The sequence below is a fragment of the Sapajus apella genome, unplaced genomic scaffold (genome assembly GCF_009761245.1).
Source record: "Sapajus apella isolate SASKATOON/1434 unplaced genomic scaffold, GSC_monkey_1.0 scaffold33, whole genome shotgun sequence".
NCBI classification, from domain to species: domain Eukaryota; kingdom Metazoa; phylum Chordata; class Mammalia; order Primates; family Cebidae; genus Sapajus; species Sapajus apella.
Window position 1 is genome coordinate 1,536,882 of NW_022436973.1, and position 21,021 is coordinate 1,557,902.

At 47.5% G+C, this 21,021-nt stretch overlaps 1 protein-coding gene across 13 annotated transcripts in view; it reads left to right on the forward strand.

The window, feature by feature from the left end:
- PTPRT (protein tyrosine phosphatase receptor type T) overlaps positions 1 to 21,021 on the forward strand; it is a 1,128,767-nt gene that overhangs the window by 1,098,711 nt on the left and 9,035 nt on the right. For all 13 annotated transcript variants that reach the window (XM_032295649.1, XM_032295654.1, XM_032295655.1 and 10 more), the window contains 5 exons: positions 559 to 732; positions 4,179 to 4,310; positions 16,648 to 16,773; positions 17,659 to 17,822; positions 20,813 to 20,948. In XM_032295649.1, the coding sequence (XP_032151540.1) occupies positions 559 to 732; positions 4,179 to 4,310; positions 16,648 to 16,773; positions 17,659 to 17,822; positions 20,813 to 20,948 (732 nt within the window). The remainder of the gene's footprint in view (positions 1 to 558; positions 733 to 4,178; positions 4,311 to 16,647; positions 16,774 to 17,658; positions 17,823 to 20,812; positions 20,949 to 21,021) is intronic.

The following is a 21,021-nucleotide window of genomic DNA, read 5'->3' on the forward strand; positions in this document are numbered from 1 at the left end:
CTCTGTCGCCCAGGCTGGAATACAGTGGTGCAATCTCGGCTCACTGCACCCTCCACCTCCTGGGTTCAAGCAATTCTCCTGCCTCAGATTCCAAAGTAGCTGGGACTACAGGTGTGTGCCACCATGCCCGGCTAATTTTTTGTTTGTTTTTTTAGTGGAAACAGGGTTTCACCATATTGGACAGGCTGGTCTCGAACGCCTGACCTCGTGAGCCGCCCACCTCGGCCTCCCTGCCCTACCCTTTAATGCAACAGTGGCTAAGCTGAACCACTTAGTTCATTTGGTTGGCAGGTACTATGAGACTGTCTGAGCCTGTGTGTGGGTGTGCTGCTTCTGCAGCCTTGGCATTTTGAAGGTGTCACACAGCTCACACACCCTGTAGCAGTGAGCAGGAGAGGAAAGAACATCACTATGGAAGAGGAATGGGTCCCGGGAAAGGGACAGTGGAGCTGCACTTGGAGGGTGGTGATAGTTAGGCTGAGTTGGTACATCACTGTCTCCCTTGATCAGGGGCAAGCACAGGAGCAGGGCCTATCTGTCCACCTTTGTGCCCCACAGACCCTCAACATTGTGACGCCCCGTGTGCGGCCCGAGGACTGCAGCATTGGGCTTCTGCCCCGGAACCATGATAAGAATCGAAGCTTGGACGTGTTGCCTCTGGACCGCTGCCTGCCCTTCCTCATCTCGGTGGATGGAGAATCCAGCAACTACATCAACGCGGCACTGATGGATGTAAGTGTGCCCTGGCAGAAAGCTCCTAGCTGGCATTCAAGGGCAAATATTCTTCCTGAGGTGGAAGTGGCTGGACCTCAGGGCCCTGACCCCACCAGCCAGCCCCTCTTTTCCTGATATTCTGGTCCCAAGGACCTTTGCTCCGCCTAAAAGCTCTGGTCCAAATCTAGACACAAGCTGGGCTCTTGGCTCCCTTTCTCATACAAAGAGCCTGGAAAGAATAGACCAAAAGCTTAAGGTGGCGCCTGTGACACCATGGCAAGTGTATAGGCTTGCCTAGCACCCCCTTCTTCCCCACAGAGCCGACTCTCGGCCTGAAGTGTAGTAAAGCAAATGTTCTCTATGGTGGGACTTGGCCTGAGCCAGGGAACATAAGAAGGTACAGACATAGGTTCTGCCCCCTGATAGCTCCCATGAAGGTTCCCAGGTAACTCCTGTACCGAGGCAAAAATGAGGATGGCACACAGTAGGGGCGCAGTAAAACAAGCATGGGGTGGAAGCGGGCCATGTTGCTGGCTGTCCTGTGAGGGGCACTGTCCCCTGCTTTCTTGACATCACTTCACCTTGCCCTGGTTTGGTAGTAGGGCCACGTTCTTGGCCCAGTGAGCCTGGGCTTCTCCCCTGCATTTTTCTGATACTTCTGATTATCATCACTTCCCCTCCAAGATGTATGGGTGTTTGCAGCAGGAGGGAACTATGGACCACCTACTCCCAGCCATGTACTTTTCAGCAGAGGAAACTGAGGCCAGAGAGAGAGAGAGAGAGAGAGACTTGCTGAAGGTCACCCAGGGTGCTAGTGGCACAGCCCAAACCCAGAGCTCTTGGTTCACACTCTAGTATTCATTTATTGATCCTCCCCACAATTTGCTGGATCCAGTAAGATGTAAACACCTTGCCTCCTGAGACTCAGAACCAGGAACACCATTGCCTGATTATAACGGGCTCTTCCAGCTCCCCCTCCCCACCCATCTGAGATCACATCCTTCTAGCCCCTGTGGCCCTCCTATTTATCATCTCACTCAGAATAGACTGAAACATTGGGATGCTCTCTCCTGGGGTCAAGGCCAACAATTTCTCTGACCTCTAATCCTCCTGAAGTTTCTCCCCAAGGACCTGGGTGATGGAAGGTCAATGCCTATCCCAGCTCTCTAGCGGTCTGCCCTGACCTCTGCCCACAGTGTGCCTATAGCCTCCGTAAAAAGCCTAGCTCTGGGTTCAGAATCAGGGAGTCTTGGCTCGGTCATATAGCTGGAGGTGGAGAGAAGGCCTTTGGCATTAGAGAGAGAGCCTTCTAAAGTCAATGAATGCATGTGTGTGTATATGTGCATTATGTGAGTGTGGTAAGAAATGGAGTCTAGGGGTACACCCACACTTGCAAATTCCTCCTAGCTTTGTCTCCCACTTCTCCCAACACCCCCTCCCTGCCTTCCTCATCCAGGCAGAGATCAAACGAGCTCCTGGCCTCTACTTAATAGGTTAGATACTGCCTGGAGTCAAATGCCTTCTGCCAAGCTCTGATGCTGATTGTGTTCTCTTTGTCCACAGGGCATTTCTCCTGTGAGCCACCACTGGGGCCTTTGCCTTTCTTATGTTAAAAAAAAAAAAAAAAGGTCCTTATCTGTATTCTAGCTCAGTCGGTGCATTATCTGGTAACCATAGCAGCTTTGCTCCTAGCAGAAAAATATGAAGTCCTCTGGGTTAATTTTTAATGTTTCCCCTGGTAAAGGATGATGTTATCCATGAAATGGATTGCCGGCTGATCCCTGAAACCCGGCAGGAGCACGGATCTCGAACATATTTTCAGATAAGGCTTTGTCAGGCGTGCTGGCCTAATGGAGCATTTATCACAGAGACAGGGAAAAAGAAAAGAAAACTAACATTCACTGAGTGTTGGGCACCATGTCGGGCGCTGGACTTGCACTGTCTCATTTTGCATGTGAGTACTCTTATCCCTATTTTCTGATGAGGTCCTCATGGTCAGAGCATTTTCATCACTTGCTCAAGGTCAACTAGCTCAGCAATGGGGAGCCAAGGACTGGAGCCCCAAGTCTGTTAACACTCAAAGCCTTCATTTCTTTCCACGTCTGGAAATGGCTCAAAGGCAGTGCTGTCTACAGGTAGAGAGTATGGCTTTCAGAAAATAAATTATTTGCCTCTGCCCACCCAGACCCCTCCTCCGAACATTCTACTGGCCAGGAGAAGGCCCTCAGAAGAAGCCCCCCCCCCCCCATGCATGTATGACATCTATGTTTGCAAGGCTTTGTCCTGCTGTTTCCAGGGTCTTTGCAATCTTTCATCATCTTCCTTCTTTCTCGCTTGTCACTCCACTGAGAACAGCTTTGACTCCCACAGAAACCATCATCTCTTGAGAAAACATATCGGAAGCCTGAGCCACTGATGAGGTGGAGAATCTCCCCAGTCTTTTCAAACACATTACTTCAGGTGGTGTGAAAACAGGGCTCTGGTTGAAGCTGCCAGACCTCCACTGTCCATTTTCTCTTGGCCTCTGTTTCCCTATCTGCAACATGCGGCTGAATTTATTGTCTTATTCGCCGGAACAATGCTGTCTAGCATGTGCTAGCCACAATACCAGTGCCATGATGTAAAACAAGGTCAGGGGTGTTTCTGCCCTGCCCGTAGGCTTACGTTCAGACTGTTGTTTACCGGCCTTTTCACACGCAAATCTCATTCAATCTATGTGACAGTCATTCCTTTGGATTTATGAGGTCAGTTTTCCAGGTGGAAAAATATGAGCTCTGGAATCATCTAATAACTTGACAGTACTTAGCACCCACCCCACCGGGGAAAAAAAAAAAAAAAACTCTGTGAATGAATGAATGGGTGAATAGACGGACAGATGGATGACTCAACTTACAAGTGGTAAAGCTGCCCTTGAACCCCAGGTCTACTTGACTTAATACATGTGTACTTTCCACTGCCCCATTGACTCACAAGACACAGTGCCCACCTTGCCAGGCCAGCTCAGCCCCTCATTCTAGCCTGGAGGCAGAAAGGAGCCTGTGGGAGACTCTCTGCCTCAGGCCCTCCCAAGCCCTCCCCCATCATCATGAGCACAGGGACTCGGCCAATCGTTTATATCCCAAGAAGTGTCTTGACTGGCAGAGCCACAAATCTGTATTTGAAATCTTTCATTTCATATTGTAATTATGATTATTTGCTGAGCTCCAAGGCATAAATAATTTATTTGGATAATCCCCATCCAAGTGACACTTTCCTAATGAAATGTCTTAGTTTGGAGGAGAATGTGTTCATAATGAGAAGGTCCCCTTTGCCGCCAGGGCATGGAGAGATAAAAGAACAGGCAGGTGCTTTGTATAATCTATTTGGCAGGCTCGGGAGCCTCTGGCCTCAGTCTGGGCCTCATCATCATCAGAATATCGCTGATGGATGTGTAATTTACGAAGCCTCTGTCTTTTCTTTGTCAGAGTCACAAGCAGCCTGCCGCCTTCGTGGTCACCCAGCACCCTCTACCCAACACCGTGGCAGACTTCTGGAGGCTGGTGTTTGATTACAACTGCTCCTCTGTGGTGATGCTGAATGAGATGGACACTGCCCAGGTAGGAGGCGGCCGAGCCAAGCTCTAGGTGGGTTGGGGGAGGGGGCGATGCTCTAAACCTGGAGGGAGAGCCCTTCATAGTCGCTGCCTGCCACATCTGCCCCAGCTAGCTGTCCTGTAACAAGCACTGTCTGGCCATGAGCATCAAGCAAGCCATTCTGCTGCCTACAGAGGGTCCTGTCACCACCCCCCCGACCTCCAGCAAAGACCCCCCTGCCTATGGGTTTTGTCCAACCCCCTTCAGGACCAGACTCTGTTGCTCCATCTCACAAGTATTGATTATTGTCTTGCTCCAAATCACACAGAGCTTGCAGAGTCAGGAGGCTGCTGCCTCTTCCAGCCCTGAATAATACCCAGATGACTGGCCACTCTCACCTCCCTTCCCCCTCTGCAGTACAGCCTGTACCAACAGAGCCTGGGACTTGAACCTTGGACACTTTACCCACTGACCATCCCACCAAGCCCCAGGTCCTCACAGTTGACCTTTGTGTCCTGGCAGGCTTCCTGCCTTAGCCCCTCGGGTCTGACAGCTCCAAGCATCATGTCCCACAGTATATCCCCATACTCAGGACACAGGACATGTATCTTGGGACAGTTTCTGGATTGAATGTATCCCTACGGGAGGGCAGCCATTCTGGGGTAGAAGAGGTGAGAATGGTCCTTGAGATTTTTAAAAATCTTTCCTTTCACTGCCCTGAATAAAACTCAAAGTAACAACGCATTCCCATGTGAGTGCTGGCCTTGTGCAGGCCTTGGATGGGAATAAAAAAAATGTAAACAGATCTGAGCTATATAGTTTCAGCCCTCTAAAAGCTCATGGTCTTGCTACAGAGACAGATGAGCAAATTGTCCCAGCCTCGTGTGGCTGTGTTATAATAGAGGTCAGCAGCGAAGTGCTGTGTTGGCCAGGAGCAGGGAGCAATTAATTCTGCCCAGAGGGTGAGAGAAGACTTCAAAAAGAAGGTGACTTTGGCCTTGAAGAAGGCAGGGGAGCTTTAGGTACATGGAGGTTGAACTCACTGGGAAAAGGCATTTCAGGCAGAAGGAACAGCAGAGGCAAAGGTGAGGCTGGAGGTGAATATATGTAGACTTATTTGCAGAACAGCTTATGTTCTAGTGTGGCTGAGGCCTGGGGTATATCAGAAGGAGAAGAATGTAGTGAGGCTGAAAAATGCTGCAGAGCCCAGCTTGCAGAGAACTCCCGGTGCCAGGCTCCGGAGCTGGGGTCTCAGATGGCAGCATAGCAAGCATCAGATGTTTACTTTGTAAGCAACAGAATCCTTTCTATGAATAAAAGCTATCATGCAAGCCCAATGTATGAAACAGGTATGATCAAGAGCTGCTCATGATGAAGCAGTAGGCAGGGCTTGGGGTTCCACCCACATTGCTCTCTCATTTTCTCCTGGTACCCTTGGAGGGGTCAGTCCTTTGTGGGACCCGTGGGTTTTGCAGGAGCACAGTTAGTTAGTTAGAAATACCTCTCAGTAACTGGAGGGTTAACAGTGGTGTAACAGAGCCAGGGTTCCTGTTAGAAAGTTGGATCTGGAGGGTGCGCATCGTGTCTCATGCCTGTAATCAGCACTTTGGGAAGCCAAGACAAGAGGATTGCTTGAGGCCAGGAGTTCAAGCCCATCCTGGGCAAAACCATGAGACCCTGTCTACAAAAAAAATGTTTTTTAATTAGCCAGCCATGGTACCGTGTTTCTTTAGTCCCAGTTACTCAGGAGGCTGAGGAGGGAGGATTGCTTGAGCACTGCAAGGCTCAAGTGAGCTATAATCCCACCACTGTATTCCAGCCTGGGTGACAGTGCAAGACTCCATATCTATTCATATTCCCTCTCTCCCCCTGTCCCAGACTGGAGTGCACTGGTGCGATCTTGGCTCACTGCAACCTCTGCCTCTCAAGTTCAAGTTATTCTCATGCCTCCCAAGTAGCTGGGATTACAGGCGCATACCAACATGCGTGGTTAATTTTTGTATTATTTTTGGTAGAGAAGGGGTTTCACTATATTGGCCACGGTGGTCTCAAACTCTTAACTTCAAGTGACCCATCTGCCTCAACCTGCCAAGTAGCTGGGATTACAGATGTGAGCCACCACAACCACACCTGGCCAACCTCATCTCTTAAAAAAATTTTTTTAAAGTATTGCAAAACAAGGTAAGAATAAAACGTAAACCAGGTCTGAGGACCCAGTGCAGGTAAAAAGCTGGAGGAAAGACCTGGAAACCAGGAGACCGGGGAGGAGAATGTTGCAAATACACAGAAAATAAAGGTAGTTTTCTGAACTGCGGAAGTAGCCAGGAGGTGAGAGGATTGGAACTGGATGTGAAAACATGTCCAGACTTAACTCCACAAGGTTTAGGGAGCAGATGCAGGTGGGAGGTGAACGAGAAGGAAAGTTGAAGATAACGGCAGGATGCTGAGTCTGGGCAATTAAGTATCCAGGGATACAACTGATGAAAATGGGAAAGGCAGGAAGGTGGGGAAAGGCAGTGAGAAGAGCAGACAAGCAGGGAATGAAACTGAGTGCAACTTGGGGATGTGCCCGTGAGAGACGTTCCTGAGAGTCCAGTGATTCAGGCAACCCCTATTTGTTGAGCAGCTGCTGTTTGCTGGAAGCTATTCTAGGTGCTTGGAATGCATCAGTGAGCAACACAGACAAAGCAAGGCCTTAAAAAATTCCCATCTTTCATGCCACTTCTGTTCTAAGGGGGGAGACAGATAATAAGCAACACACTCTTTCAAATGTGCTCAATTATAGTTAGGAGGTGACACGAGTGTTTGGAAAAAGACAAGAGGGAAGGGTAGTAAAGATCAGAAGGGTGGATCTGGGACATGGATGTCATTGCAATAGGGTTGTCAAGGCGGGCGCTATGGGGAAGAAAACATTTGAACACAAACCTGAAGGGGATGAGAGTGAGCCACGTGACTTTCTCAAGGGAGCATCGCAGGCACAGGGAACATCTGCACCCAGGCTGCAGGGTATGTGAAACAGCACAAAGGCCATGGGCAGAGCAGCACAAGTGTGGAGAAGACAGCAGAAGGTGAGGTTGGAGGGCTGTAGAAGTCACAGAAGAGCTTGGGCTTTCATTCTCAGAGAAACAGAGAGCCATGCACATGCTTGAAGCAGAGGAACATAATTTGCCTTTTTTTAAATAAAAGCATCCCTCTGGCTGCTGTGTTGAGAATAAATTGTCGATGCAAGAAGGGGGAAGAGTGGTTTCTGAAATGGAAGCAGAGAGAACAGACAGGAGACCACTATGATAATTCAGGTGGCAGGTGAGGTTGGCCTGAACCCACGGGTAGCAATGGAATGGATTCTGAAGGTAAAGCCAACACCCCATCCAGACAGATTGAATATGGAATAAGAGAGAGAGAGATGACTCAAGGGCCAGGCATGCCTGTAATCTAACTTAGTGCTTTGGGAAGCCAAGGAAGGAGGATTACTTGAGTCCAGGAGTCGAGGCTGCGAGTTAAGGACCATCCTAGAAAACACAGTGACACCCTATCTCTACAAAATAATTTTTTTTTTTTTTGGAAACAGAGTATTGCTGTGCTGCCCAGGTTGGAGTTCAGTGACGTGATCTCAGCTCACTTCCTTCTCCTGGGTTCAAGAGATTCTCCTGCCTCAGCCTCCTGAGTACCTGGGATTACAGGCATATGCCACCACAGCCAGCTAATTTTTGTATTTTTAGTAGAGATGGGGTTTCACATTGTTGCCTGGCCTCGATCTCCTGACCTCAGGTGATCAGCCCGTCTCAGCCTCCCAAAGTGCTGGGATCATAGGCATGAGCCACCGCACCAAGCCATGCAAAATAATTTTAAATGAACTGGGCATAGTAGTCCATGCCTATAATCCTAGCTACTTGGGAGGCTGAGGCAGTAGGTCCGCTTGAGCCCAGGAGATCAAGGCTGCAGATAGCTGTGATCGGACCATTGCACTCCAGCCTGGGGCGACGGAGCAAGACCCTGTCTTTAAAAAAAAAAAAAAAAAAAAAAAAAAGAGAGAAATCAAGAATAATTCCAAGAAGAGTTGGGGCCTAAGCAATAGAAGGTTAGAAACTGAGATAACTATAAAAATAAATTAATTCCCATGAAACAGACAGTTCTGGAACATTCCCTGCAGACTTCTGGAGTCTGAAGGCATCACCACCCTACACTTTTGGCTGAAGAAATCAAACACTGAACTCAGCTCATGAGCCTGGGCATGAAGTCTGGCCTGCAAAAGCCTGTTTGCTCTTCTCTTTTTCAACATCCCTTTCAGCAAAACGAGAGCTCAGGCAGCAAAGGATGACTTTCAAAGAACTTCACTTTGGGACATATAAAACCTTTGAAACAAAAGTCAAGGTCATTGGCTATAGCTTCCCCTTTCATGGGGGGTCCTGGGTGAATTAAGACTCTTTCAGGCCCAGATGTTGGTACAGAGTTTGAGAACTGATTCTCTAAATGCAAAACCGTCAGGCTCAGAAGTACCCTGAGGTTGGCTGCCATATGCAGCTGGCAAGCATTCCCTGAAACCAGCAGATGAATAGAGCATTATTGATATAAATATCATCACCACAGCAGCTGGGCGCCTTATGAAAATAAACAATGACACAGCATGAGCATCAGAAAAGCCGCCCTCGGCACCTGGAGGGGCGGTTCTTTGAAGTGCCATCAGCATCTGTCTGCCTGCATGCTCGTGCCAAGGCAGCCCCCAAGTTGGCCCAGCCCGGCAACATGGACAGGTCACTCCTGAGAGGACTGATGCCACCTCCTGTGGTTTGCCTGGGAACCGTATGGGCTGATGTTGGGGACTGGGCAGGGCTACCTGTAAGTTGCAGCAAAATAAGAAGAGGGTGTGAGCTCTAACAGGGCCTTAATTTTTTGCACTGCTGACCAAATCTGCCCCTGCTCAGAATCTTACACTCCTTCATTCAATCAGCCCCAAATATTCTTCCATTCCTCTGCAGTGGCTGCTGTTCAAAGATAATTACGATCAATGAGGGCTCAAAATAAAGGCTTTCAAACTTTTGCATTCGACCTTACAGATTTTTCTCACTCGTTAGAACTCCAGATGTCTCTGGTTATATTTGTGGGGTAAAATCCTAGAACCACAACAGCCAGCAGAGGATTCTTATGGCTTCTCTGACTCAGTAGAAAGAACATTTTCAACCACATCCGACAGCACTGACGACATCTTTCCCCTATTTGTGGGCTCTATGGATAGGGCAGAGTTCATGGAGAGCAGACACCAGAAAGAAGCCCTCCGTGCAGTCATGCCACACTCAGCAAACTGTTTAGAGAGCTCAGGAGATCCTCCATGCCAGCCACAGAATCATGACCCCACCAAAGATGTCCACATCCTAATCCCTGAGACCTATGAATGTGCGATGGCACCTGGTGTGTGGAGCATACAGGGATGTTTCTTTACTTTAAAACAAATAAGAGCCAACAACAACTTACATAAAAGCTGAGTTGCTCAGTTCTGAGGCTTCTGAGTGGAAAGGCTGAGAGATCAGGAGATGCAAAGCCTTTGGAAAGGTGAAGGTGCATGAATGCAAGGATGACGGGGGCTGTGATGGATTCTCATGAAGTGAGAGAGGCGAGTTCCTCACTCTTCCAGGAGAAAAGCAGGATGCTATTTCAGAGATGTCTCTTGCTGTCATTGTGCCTGTAGGGCAAATACCAACTGTCAATATCCCCTTTTTTTTTTTTTTTTTTCTGCAAAGAACAAGGCTTAGTCTGAGTCTTGGTCTGTCGCCAGGCACCAGGCTGGAGTGCAGTGGTGTGATCTCGGCTCACTGCAACCTACGCCTCCTGGGTTCAAGCAATTCTCCTGCCTCAGCCTCCTGGGTAGCTGGGACTACAGGCACACGCCACCACACCCAGCTAATTTTTTTTTTTTTTGTATTTTTAGTAGAGACGGGGTTTCACTATATTGGCCAGGATGGTCTCGATCTCTTGACCTCGTGATCCGCCCAAAGTGCTGGGATTACAGGCTTGAGCCACCATGCCCAGCCCAATATCCCATTTTAATCTGGGCTTGTGAAAACACAGCCTAACACTCCAGCAAAATATGCACAACACCTAACCTGCATCTCAGCCAGCCTCAGGTCTGACTTCACAAGGGGCTGTGACTCTGTTTCTATTCCCACCAGAATGGTAGGGGTAAGAGTAAAATAAGAAGTCTGGGGTCAAGAGACCTGAGTTCAAATTGTAGCCTTGGCACTGACTCGCTGGGTTGCCTTGAGCCACTTCCTTTACTTTCTCCAAGTCTTGATGTTATCCTTTGTTAGATTACTGTAACCTAGATGTTAGCCAAGTTCCCTCTGTCTTTGAAGATTTAAATAAAATTTTCTCTGTTCCCTACTCCCCATCCTATAGGAAAACCCAGTGTCCATCCCCAATATTTCTGAGAATTCTGAGGGGGTCGTATTCTCATCTTCACTTACAAGTTTCAGCTGAGGCTTTAGTCGGAGGAACGTGAGCTTCATATCCCACCAATACCCATGACTTAGAGTTGAACATCACACCCCTTGTTCTGAAGCTCCGCCTTGCCTCCTCAGCCCTCACTGGCAGAAACACATCTTCCCTGGCCCTGTTGCCCAAACCATTTTCTTCCCGTTCACCTCTTCTCCCATCTCTCCCTTCTCGGCTCTTCCACCCTCTCCCCAAAAGTTGTTCCTTTCTTAAGCTGCAAAATCTAGCTGTCTCTTTAGTACCTCTTTCTAAAACGCTCTCTGCACCTTGCTTCCCACCACAAGACTCTTCTGCAGGTACATTTCTAAACTCCAACTATTCCTTCCCAGAAACAAACTCTGATGCAGCTGTTATAAGAGTAAGTTTCCACCCACTATGTGGAGATTGCATTATGAAACTTCATGAGAATATTGGGAGGATAAATTGAGGGGAGACGTGTCAATGTGCTTTGATCTCTCTCTCTCTTTCTCTGTCTCCCTCTCTCTCCAACAGCCCCCACCCATTCCTGTCCCTGTCTTCTTTATGCCTTCATTCACAGTCTGCCTTAACTGTACATAGGATCAAAGCCAATTATATGTATTTGGATCTTTATAGAATCTGTTTAAAGGAATTTTATAATCACTTACGCTGAATTTTAAAACCAGTTCAGGAAACTTACGTCTCTGTCTTTAAAATACCAATTCACTTCACCTTTAGGTGGCCTGGGATTGATTTCTTCACTCTGGGTCACAGGAACCTCAATAAATAGAGTCCTTCATTTCTAAAGCTATTACTTGGCCTTTCCATTTTATCAAAGTATTTTTTAATTAAAGAAAGGCATAACTAAGGTGCACTGAAATATGCTCTAAAAATGTTTATTCCCAAAATAGACCCATATGCTAGTCTTCATTCAACTCATCAGAGCATGTTTATTCCAGTGACTAACAAGCTTTCTCATTCCATCAGCATGAAAAAGATGTTTAACGCGTGAGGCTACCTCTGCATTTGTCATATATCACGTGTGAACTTGCACCCCCAAAGGATATCTTTTCATGTCCCAAACAGCCGTGGAGAGCACTGAGTGGAATAACGTATGGCAGCTGTTCCAGAGCTGTCCACACGGGCTTCACGACTTTTGCTTGGTTTAACTTGTTCTGACAAAAGAAAACAGCAAACGTCCCCTCTGTTTTTCTGGAAGAAGCGTGATTATTTCTAATTCATTAACAACAACTGGACTGACTCATCCCTGGTGTGTTCATCGCCACTACCTGTGTATATCTGCAGCGGTAAAGCCCTCCCTTCAGGCCGTGCCAACTCTCACCCTCAGACCATTGGAAAAGAAACGGGAGGAGAGAGTACTTACCAGGCGATGAGGTAGAAAAAGTCAGTTGGTCTAGACTCCTGGCTGAAGAATTTGAATCTATTCTTGGATCAGCCAACTTCAAATGTTTTCCATCTAAATGAAGAAAATGCCAAGGTTGCACTGAGTGTAAGTGTGGCGTTTAGGTCAGCTAGGTCCTCATGATCTTAAAGAAGCAAGTAGGCTTCCTGGAATTCATATTTCCAGAGCCTTAAGAAACCATAAGCCTTCCCTCCCAGGAGTTGTATAAATCCCAGATGCTTACGTGCTTATATGAAAAGTCTGACTCCTCCACTCACATATGTGGTCTCTGTTCCATGTCTGTGTGATCCAGGGAGCCAAGCTCAGTTCCTTGCTGGTTTCTGCAGGAAATATATGCACAGTATGCATTGTACATGCTATTATGAATTTACGGAGTATTTAGGAGGGTAGGAGCAGGGTTATGTGACACACTGAGTTGCCTTCTGTACCTCATTGGTTCTACTATGATACCAACCTTTCTCTTTTATCTTCTGGTCATTCAACTCACCAGAGCAACTACAGCTCTCTTGTTTATGACATGCAGTATCCTGTATCTGGGATGCTACCCATCTTCACAGCTACCCCAAGCTGGCTGATCCAGAATTTTCACAAGGGCAGTCCTTTGGATATTATTCTAAAGAGAAAGCTACTAAGTGGAGGAAAAAAAATAATCTATTTATGCATCTTGTTTTGAGGAACCCTCCCCCATACTGCCTAATAATCACAGCTTACATTTATCGAGGAATTGCTAGATACAGATCCCTATGCTAAGTAGACATTAAAATTCGCAGTCACTCCTAACAACCTGGAGAAGCTAAGAGATGTGGCCAAGCCATTCAACTAGAAAGTGATAGAGCTAGGATCTGAACCCAGGGAGCTTCAAGAGGAAACCCCAACACATTTTGCCACCTTTTGCTACACAACATATGCAGACCAAAATGGTGGCATCCATTCAGCGGCAGCCACAGCACTTGAACACCAGGACAGTCTTGAACTAAACCACAGAGGATGTTTCTTGTTAATTAGAGTCATTTCTGAGCCCCAGAGAGTCAGTGGGAAGAGAACACCTGACTCCCCTGCTTTCTTTCTCTTATTTCTTATGGATACAGTATATGCAGTGTCCCAGGCTGCAGAGAGACCCTGATGATCCCTGGCAGATCAAACACACATTTGCTAGCACGTCATCCTGCTGAATGTTACCCATTCTGTTGCTGCTGTGGTCTCACAAATTAGGGAACCCAAGTGAAAGGATGACTCTGATTTAGGATTAGAAAGGCCTGCAACCTTCCCCAGACCTCTGGGCATTATGAGAGAGTGACCCAGAAAATCAAATGCAGAGAAGTGTCCCGAGATCCAGGAGTTTTGTTTGAGGCATAGAACCTATTAGCTTGAGAAATTGGTCTGGAAATCTTATTGAAAGAGACAAATCATTCCACATTCTCTCCCGACTGAAAATATTGGGGGTAACAGGCTTTCCCTGATACCTTGGACCCACGCACCTCATGTCGGGATCACAGCCAAACTCTGGGAACGCTAAATGCAATGCAAGTGATAAAGGCAATTATTTTTTTAATGGGCAGTTCTGATTAATTCTGATTTCTCTGGCCAGCCATAGACTTATCTGTACCAGTCCCTCATTACTGTGAAGGTTGCAAGGCAGACAAGCGAATGGCAAAGAGAAATGAAGTTCAAATTGTGGATTTGTCATTATTGCACAGCTCAGCAGATGGTTGTCCAGCCACGGAGGCCCCTGTGACCAGCACCCCGACAACACACACACACACGCTCAGACCTCCTTTGTCCCTATTCTTGGCTAACCCCTAGTGGAGCATCATTGCATTCCGAAGCTTAACCTTGCCTACTTATGCTATTTATGAGGGGTGATAAGAAGAGTCCTTCAAATTTATATATGATAGCTATTATCATTATTATTTTTGCTGAGCACTGATGGATTCAATAATGATATAAATCACTGGAATTTAGTAAATGCTTATTCCATGCCTGGCATTGTGGTCAGGGCTTTATTTACATGAATTATGTCCTTTATCCTCAGAACAACCCTATAAAGCAGGGGTTGCCAAACTTTCTCTGTAAAAACCCAGATAGGAAATATTTCAGGTTTTGTAGGCTATATGGTCTTTGTAGAACTACCCACCTCTGTGGCTATAGCATGAAAGCAACTGTGGACAATACATACATGAATAAGAGTAGCTGTGTTTCAGCAAAGTTTGGTTTACAAAAATAGGCAGCTGATTCTGTGGGCAACAACAGTATGCCAACTGCTGCTCTACGGTGAATACTGCTAAGCTAGAATTTGAGGATTCCAGAGCTAAGAAGGTGGAAGACATGAGTTGCCATCTCCTGCATCCTTCCTGCTCCCCTGCTCTTGCTATCTAATTGTAGTTCTGGGGGAAGGAGAGAATGCAGATATTTTCACACGTGTCTTCTCACTGTGAGATAGCTGTTATTTGGCCACAAAGCGGAGAGCAAGCCCCCCCTTTGATGAAAACCCTGCATCTGTGGGGGGTGGGTCACTTCTGTCAAACTAGCCCCTTATCTGCAAGCTTGGGGTAGCCTGAACCAAACGCCCTGATGAGAGACTCAATCCCAAACTGCTCTCAGAGCCTCGTGGGTCTTTCTGTGTGAACCTTGGCTATATCTTCAGGGCAACCCCCAGATGGAGGGCCTAACACATGGCCTCTTTGTCCATGTTGTGGTGGTCCCCAGCAAGCCTGCAGCCCCATCCTTGACTCTCCTCTGTACCCCAGCACTGGGTTCTGTAGACCTAAGCAGGGTCCATCTCTGTGTCCCTTGGGAAGCAGGACTTTGAGGGAGCATGCCTTGCTACTCGCTGCAGCCACACACCCCACCACCACCTCAAAATTCTCTCCTAAACTGAAGTTCTCTAGTGGCTCAACAGAGGCAAAGAAACAAGGTATCCATCTCTTTTTTTTTTTTTTTTTTTTTTTCCATTTTTGCTACGGAGTCTTGCTCTGTCGCCCAGGCTGGAGTGCAATGGCATGATCTTGCCTCATTGCAATCTCCGCCCCCTGGGTTCAAGTGATTCTCCTGCCTCAGCTTCCAAAGTAGCTGGGATTATAGGTGTCTGCGACTGCACCTGGCTAATTTTTGTATTTTTAGTAGAGACGGAGTTTCACCATTTTGGTCAGGCTGATCTCGAACTCCTGACCTTGTGATCCACCCACCTCAGCCTCCCAAGGTGCTGGGATTACAGGCGTGAGCCACCGCACCCAGCCTCCATCTCTTCTTCTTGATGACCCCTGTACACATAAAGAATAATTTATGATCTTACACTAGGTTTTCTCAGTCTCTGCACTATGGATATTTGGGGCCAAATAACTCTCAGGGGGAGCTAATCTGTGCATTGCAGGATGTTTAGTAGCATTTTCTCCTCTACTCACTAAGTGCCCATAGCAACCCCCAGGTGTGACAATCAGAATGTCTTCAGACATTGCCAGATGCCACCTGGGGAACAAAATAGCCTCCCACTGAGAACCACTGTCTTAGACTGAAGGTCAATCATTGCCTTTTGCTCTCAGCTGTAAATTCTAATTTCCAATTCCAGGTAAATAGGAAAAATCATAGGCAAGATCTGTCAGCACCTGTGACATTATCTTTTGGTGTAAAATAAGCATAATTATCCCCACTGTACCTACGAGAAAACTGAGGCCTGGGCTGCACAGCTGGTAAGCAGCAGAGCCCAGATTTGAGATCCAGCCCCTATATATCTTAAACTACTTCAGATCTGATAATGAGTGAACACTATGAAGGTTTTCCTGGAATGAGGGAGAGTTTGCTATAATTTGCGTGGTGAAAAGAAAATTAGACTGTACTTGCCCTTTTTTTAGCATGTTCTATGTAATCTTGACAGCCGGGCTTTGAGGTAGATATGATTCTTCCCATTTTACAGACGAGGAAACTCAGGTTCAGCAAGCCTAAGAAATGGTTTGAAATCAACATAGCAAAGATTTGTCAGCCCCGTGTTTCTATGCTCAAAGCCTTGATATTTCAATACCAGGAAAAGTGGCTGGCTGCTCCCTAAAGGGGAAACTGAGTCTGATTTCCTACACAATACTCTACCTTTCTGGCCAGTATGTCCTGCCAGTTATAACAAAAGCTTGATGATGGCCAGGCGTAGTAGTTCACACCTGTGATCCTAGCACTTTGGGAGGCCAAGACAGGTGGATTACCCGAGGTCAGGAGTTCAAGACCAGCCTGGCCAACATGGCAAAACCCCATCTGTACTAGAAATACAAAAGTTAGCCAGGTGTGGTGGTGGATGCCTATAATCCCAGCTATTGAGGAGGCTGAGGCAGGAGAATTGCTTGCACCCAGGAGGTGGAAGTTGCACTGAGCTGAGATGGCACCACTGCACTCCAGCCTGCGCAACAAGAATGAAACTCCATCTAAAAAAAAAAAAAAAAAGGAAAGGTTTGTGATAAATGAGACTGACGCAGTCCCCCTTGCCTTTGACCTCCTCTTTCCTTATCCCAGTTCTGTATGCAGTACTGGCCTGAGAAGACCTCTGGCTGCTACGGGCCCATCCAGGTGGAGTTCGTCTCCGCAGACATAGATGAGGACATCATCCACAGAATATTCCGCATCTGTAACATGGCCCGGGTAAGTGCATGGCCGCCATTGCTTGCTGAGCCCCTCCTCCCCAAAACAGATGGTGGCTGCTGAGAGAGGATTCCGCTGAGCCAGCCAAGAGCCTGTGTTGTGCTCTCCTGATAATCTCTTCCTTGAGGAAGTGAGGCCTGTGCTGATTCCGGCTCCAGACTCAGCAATGACTTCAACACATAGAGATGCAACGAGCGGCATCCAACCTGCCATCTGCCTGTTTCCTGACACACTTGCTGCCGTGTAGACAAAACTTCTTAGACATTAGCTCTTCCCCACTGTGTCTCACTGTACTGCCATGAGTTGATGCAGACTTTGATTGGATCCCATACGCTTTGGGCCAGGCACTGCAAACACCAAGATGAAAAGTAATTGCTTACTTCCATAAGGAAATTCACAGGCTGAGTAGAGGAGTAGTGGTGGGGACGGGCAGAATAGCAGTCTATGGAATGGTTGCTAACTAATGCAGTTTGGTCACTACTCGGGATCCAGGGTGAAAGGAACTCAGGGCCTCCCCCGCCCCCCAGCTCAGAGTTCACTGTCTACTGGGAAAGTGAGATATGTTCTGGCACAGGAGCCTCAGGGAGAAAGAATTCTGCCCAACAGAGTCAGGGAAGGCTTTCCTAAAGAAAGGGACATTTAAATTGGGTTTTTAAGGCTGAGTAGGAGTTTTTCAGGTACAGAAGGGGTTCAGGGCAGTCTCGGCAAGATAATCTATATACACGAAGGAACAGAAGTAGTCATGGGGACTCTCCCCATGAGGACACGGCTTAGAACCCATTTAGTCTGTCTTCCACTATGATGCTGCAGTCCCCAGGTTATCTGTAAGGCTCGTGTCCCCAAGCATCCCCCGCAGAACAGCCCTAACAGCCTCTCTGTTCTCAGCCACAGGACGGTTATCGTATAGTCCAGCACCTCCAGTACATTGGCTGGCCTGCCTACCGGGACACGCCCCCTTCCAAGCGCTCTCTGCTCAAAGTGGTGCGGCGGCTGGAGAAGTGGCAGGAGCAGTATGACGGGAGGGAGGGGCGCACCGTGGTCCACTGCCTGTGAGTACTAGGGAGGTGTCACCAGGGCAACAGGGTGGTGGGTGATAGAGCATCCTTGCAGATGCTGCTGGCCACATATACCAGTCCTAGGCAGGCCTGGCTGTACCACAGCTCAACGTCCCTCAAAGGCTAGTGGCAGTGCATTCAAAGGAATTATGCTCCTTTAATGGAACAGGGCTGCCAGTTTGTTTTCCTGAACTAATATATGACACATCATTGATGCAAACCCTGGTGGTCTTTCCACAGACATGAGAGGAGGTAGCAGACCGTGTTCCAATCCTCCCAATAAGAAGGTGATGTAAGAGGCATGATGTGTTTTCCTAGTTACAAGAAAGCCCAGGACAAAGTGGGTTCCACTGATCAGAACCTCCTTTATTATTTCCCAAAGAAGGAGGAGAGGAAAGGGAAGGTGTTAAGTAAGCTTAATTTAATCCAGACGTTTTAAGTGAATCACCTCTATCCATTTATGAGGTAGATATTATCATTTTGTAGTGAGAAAACAGAGGGGCAGGCAGGGTAAGGTAATCAAGAATAAGGAGTGGGGCTGTGGCTTACATTCCCTGGTTTCTAAGCTAAAGCGCCATCGATTAACTCACACTGTCTCTCTGAGGATACTAAAGGACTTGTCTGCTGTGTCTGCCGCTCTACAACGGGCTTAGAGGGATCACAGAACAAAGAGAGCAGGAGGGAAAGGCACTGCCCTGAGGGGCTGATAGATGGATTTGAAGGGCCCTGGGAACACTATTGCCCAGGGGCACTGTGGGCTCCAGACCAGCTGTGTTTATGCTCCCATTGCTGGGGTGACCTGGAGATTGTACCTCTTCGAATGGACGTTGTCCTCTAATGAATTCTGATGTCATTATGCTGTGTGGAGGTCAGGACCTTGCGAGGACAGTGGCTGATGAGCTGTGCAACATCAAGAAAATCACTGAATTTGTAAGCCTCAGTTTCCTCACCTGTTCAATGGTTATGTTGAATTAGACAATCTTCAGGCCTGATAATGCCTTGGCATGAAATACAAAGTAAACACACTTTATCTGCCAACACAGAGATCAAGAATGTCGTGGTAGCAAATATGCAAATATTGTCAATGTAATTACTTAAAAAACCAAGTGTCACAGACTCCACCCTAGAGTATAAAGTAGCCACAGAGGATTCTACAAAGTCTTACACCCAAAACAAATCTGCAGCCATAACAGCCGTGTGTGAAATATTTGACTCACAGCCACTCACTTTGCTTCTTAGAAGTTCAACAATTTGAGGAAAAGTAATTGAGAAGGCCTGTCTCTTTAAAAATGTTTTGTTAAAGGACTTTTGAACCAAGGTCTTCTCTTTTTCAGAACAAATACTTCTGGAGTTAGTGGAGGCATTGATAACATCTGACTGATCTCAGAATTGAGGTCAGTCTTTAAAAACCAGTTAATTGTTCTTATTCTCCAATAGATGGTGCATGCAAGTTGAGAAAGTTAAGACAGTTTTAAGGGGGTCAAACATACGACACATGCAGATGCACACACAGAGCTTCAGGGCCACCACCTGCAGCAAAACCCCCTTTCCAGAGGAAGCGAACCTCACGCTAGAGTTCAGGAAGATGCCACGTGGTGTCCAAAGTCGGGTTGATGGGTGATATCAGCCAAGCCCACCTGGCTCTGTCTACCTCCCAGAAACTAGCAGCTGGTTTCCTGCCAGCTAATCCCTGCTGCCTCCAGATGCCTCACACACTCAGGTGACCCTACCCTAGCACCTGTCTTTCAGGGTCTCACACTACCAGGCCCTGAGACCCTGTGTCTGCTCACCTCTTCCTCTTGGTCACTGTTATTCTTGCTTCGTAGGGTCTCCTCCTTTCCTAGGAGACCCTGCTCTCTCTCTCTCCCATGTTTGTTTTTTAGCCTGCTTTTTTTTTTCCAGTAGTGCCTTTTTCTCCATGTCCTTTCCAGCCCAGGTGGCCAGTACTTTGAACCAAAGGAAGGGACAGGGACATTCTTCTGCCAACAGAAATCTTGGTATCCTTGAGGGCCACAGACACCATAACAGACCCTGAATGCAGGCACCAGTCAGTGAATGGAAAGCAACTCTCTGTACTTGAAACATCTGGTCATTGCATATCCTATAGATAAAACATCTGGGAGATTGAGTGTCTTAGTTTCCGTCCAGATGTTCCTTAGACACAGACCATTACATGAAATCATTAGTTGCTCTTGGCAGCATGCCCAGGAGTTCCGAATCAGGCATATTCCTACAGGGACGCTCTATAAAGAGTTTGAAGGGTGTTTCCATGAAGATGACTTATGGAGTTTCAGAAAGGAGTAACAGAGACATAGCTCTGCCATCAGCCCTCTGTCCCTAGGCTGAAGATCGGTAGCATCTTGCTTAAACCAAGGTGTATAGTAGAGACCTGTCATTTTCAGATAAAGCCTCTCCGTCCCACTCCAGTTCCCACCTCCAAGCTTAGGCTGGCTGGCCCTAGGCTAACAGAGTATTGCTGTCCTTAATGAAGGTTGGGAAGAACTAGCAGGAAAATCACTTGTGAATTTTCACTGTCTTTACGGGATGTTTAAGTGGACCTAGAGCATTCTTTTGAACACAGATACAGGTATCAGCAAGGATGCAGGTGTCACATGTACAAGACACAGTACCACCCTGCCCTTGGGGTTTGGGTGAGTGTGCCCTGAGTGTCTGTAACATCCTCATAGAACCAAGAAAACAAGCAGCTAATTGAACTTTCAAAGGTCATCTAGTCCAACCCTTTCATTATATGAATGGGGTACTTGGGACCCAGACAGGGGAAGTGACTTGCCCAAGGTCAAAGCAAGTTAATGGCACAGGCGGGACTCAAACCCTAACTCATGGCTCAGGCTAAAGCCTTCACCATTGCCTTGCCTTGCATCTGCCTAGGCAGCTGATCCCTATGCCTACGGATGTAGCTTTGGAATCATCAGGTGCCTGGAAGGGACCTAGGAACGTGGCTTACCTCTTCGTTCTGTGTTTAGAAACGGGGGAGGCCGCAGTGGAACCTTCTGTGCCGTCTGCAGTGTGTGTGAGATGATCCAGCAGCAAAACATCATAGACGTGTTCCACATCGTGAAAACACTGCGTAACAACAAATCCAACATGGTGGAGACCCTGGTGAGTATCCCAAGAACTGTTCTCCAACAGCCAGGGGCAGACTAGTTCCCTGGACCTGAAGAAAATGACAGCA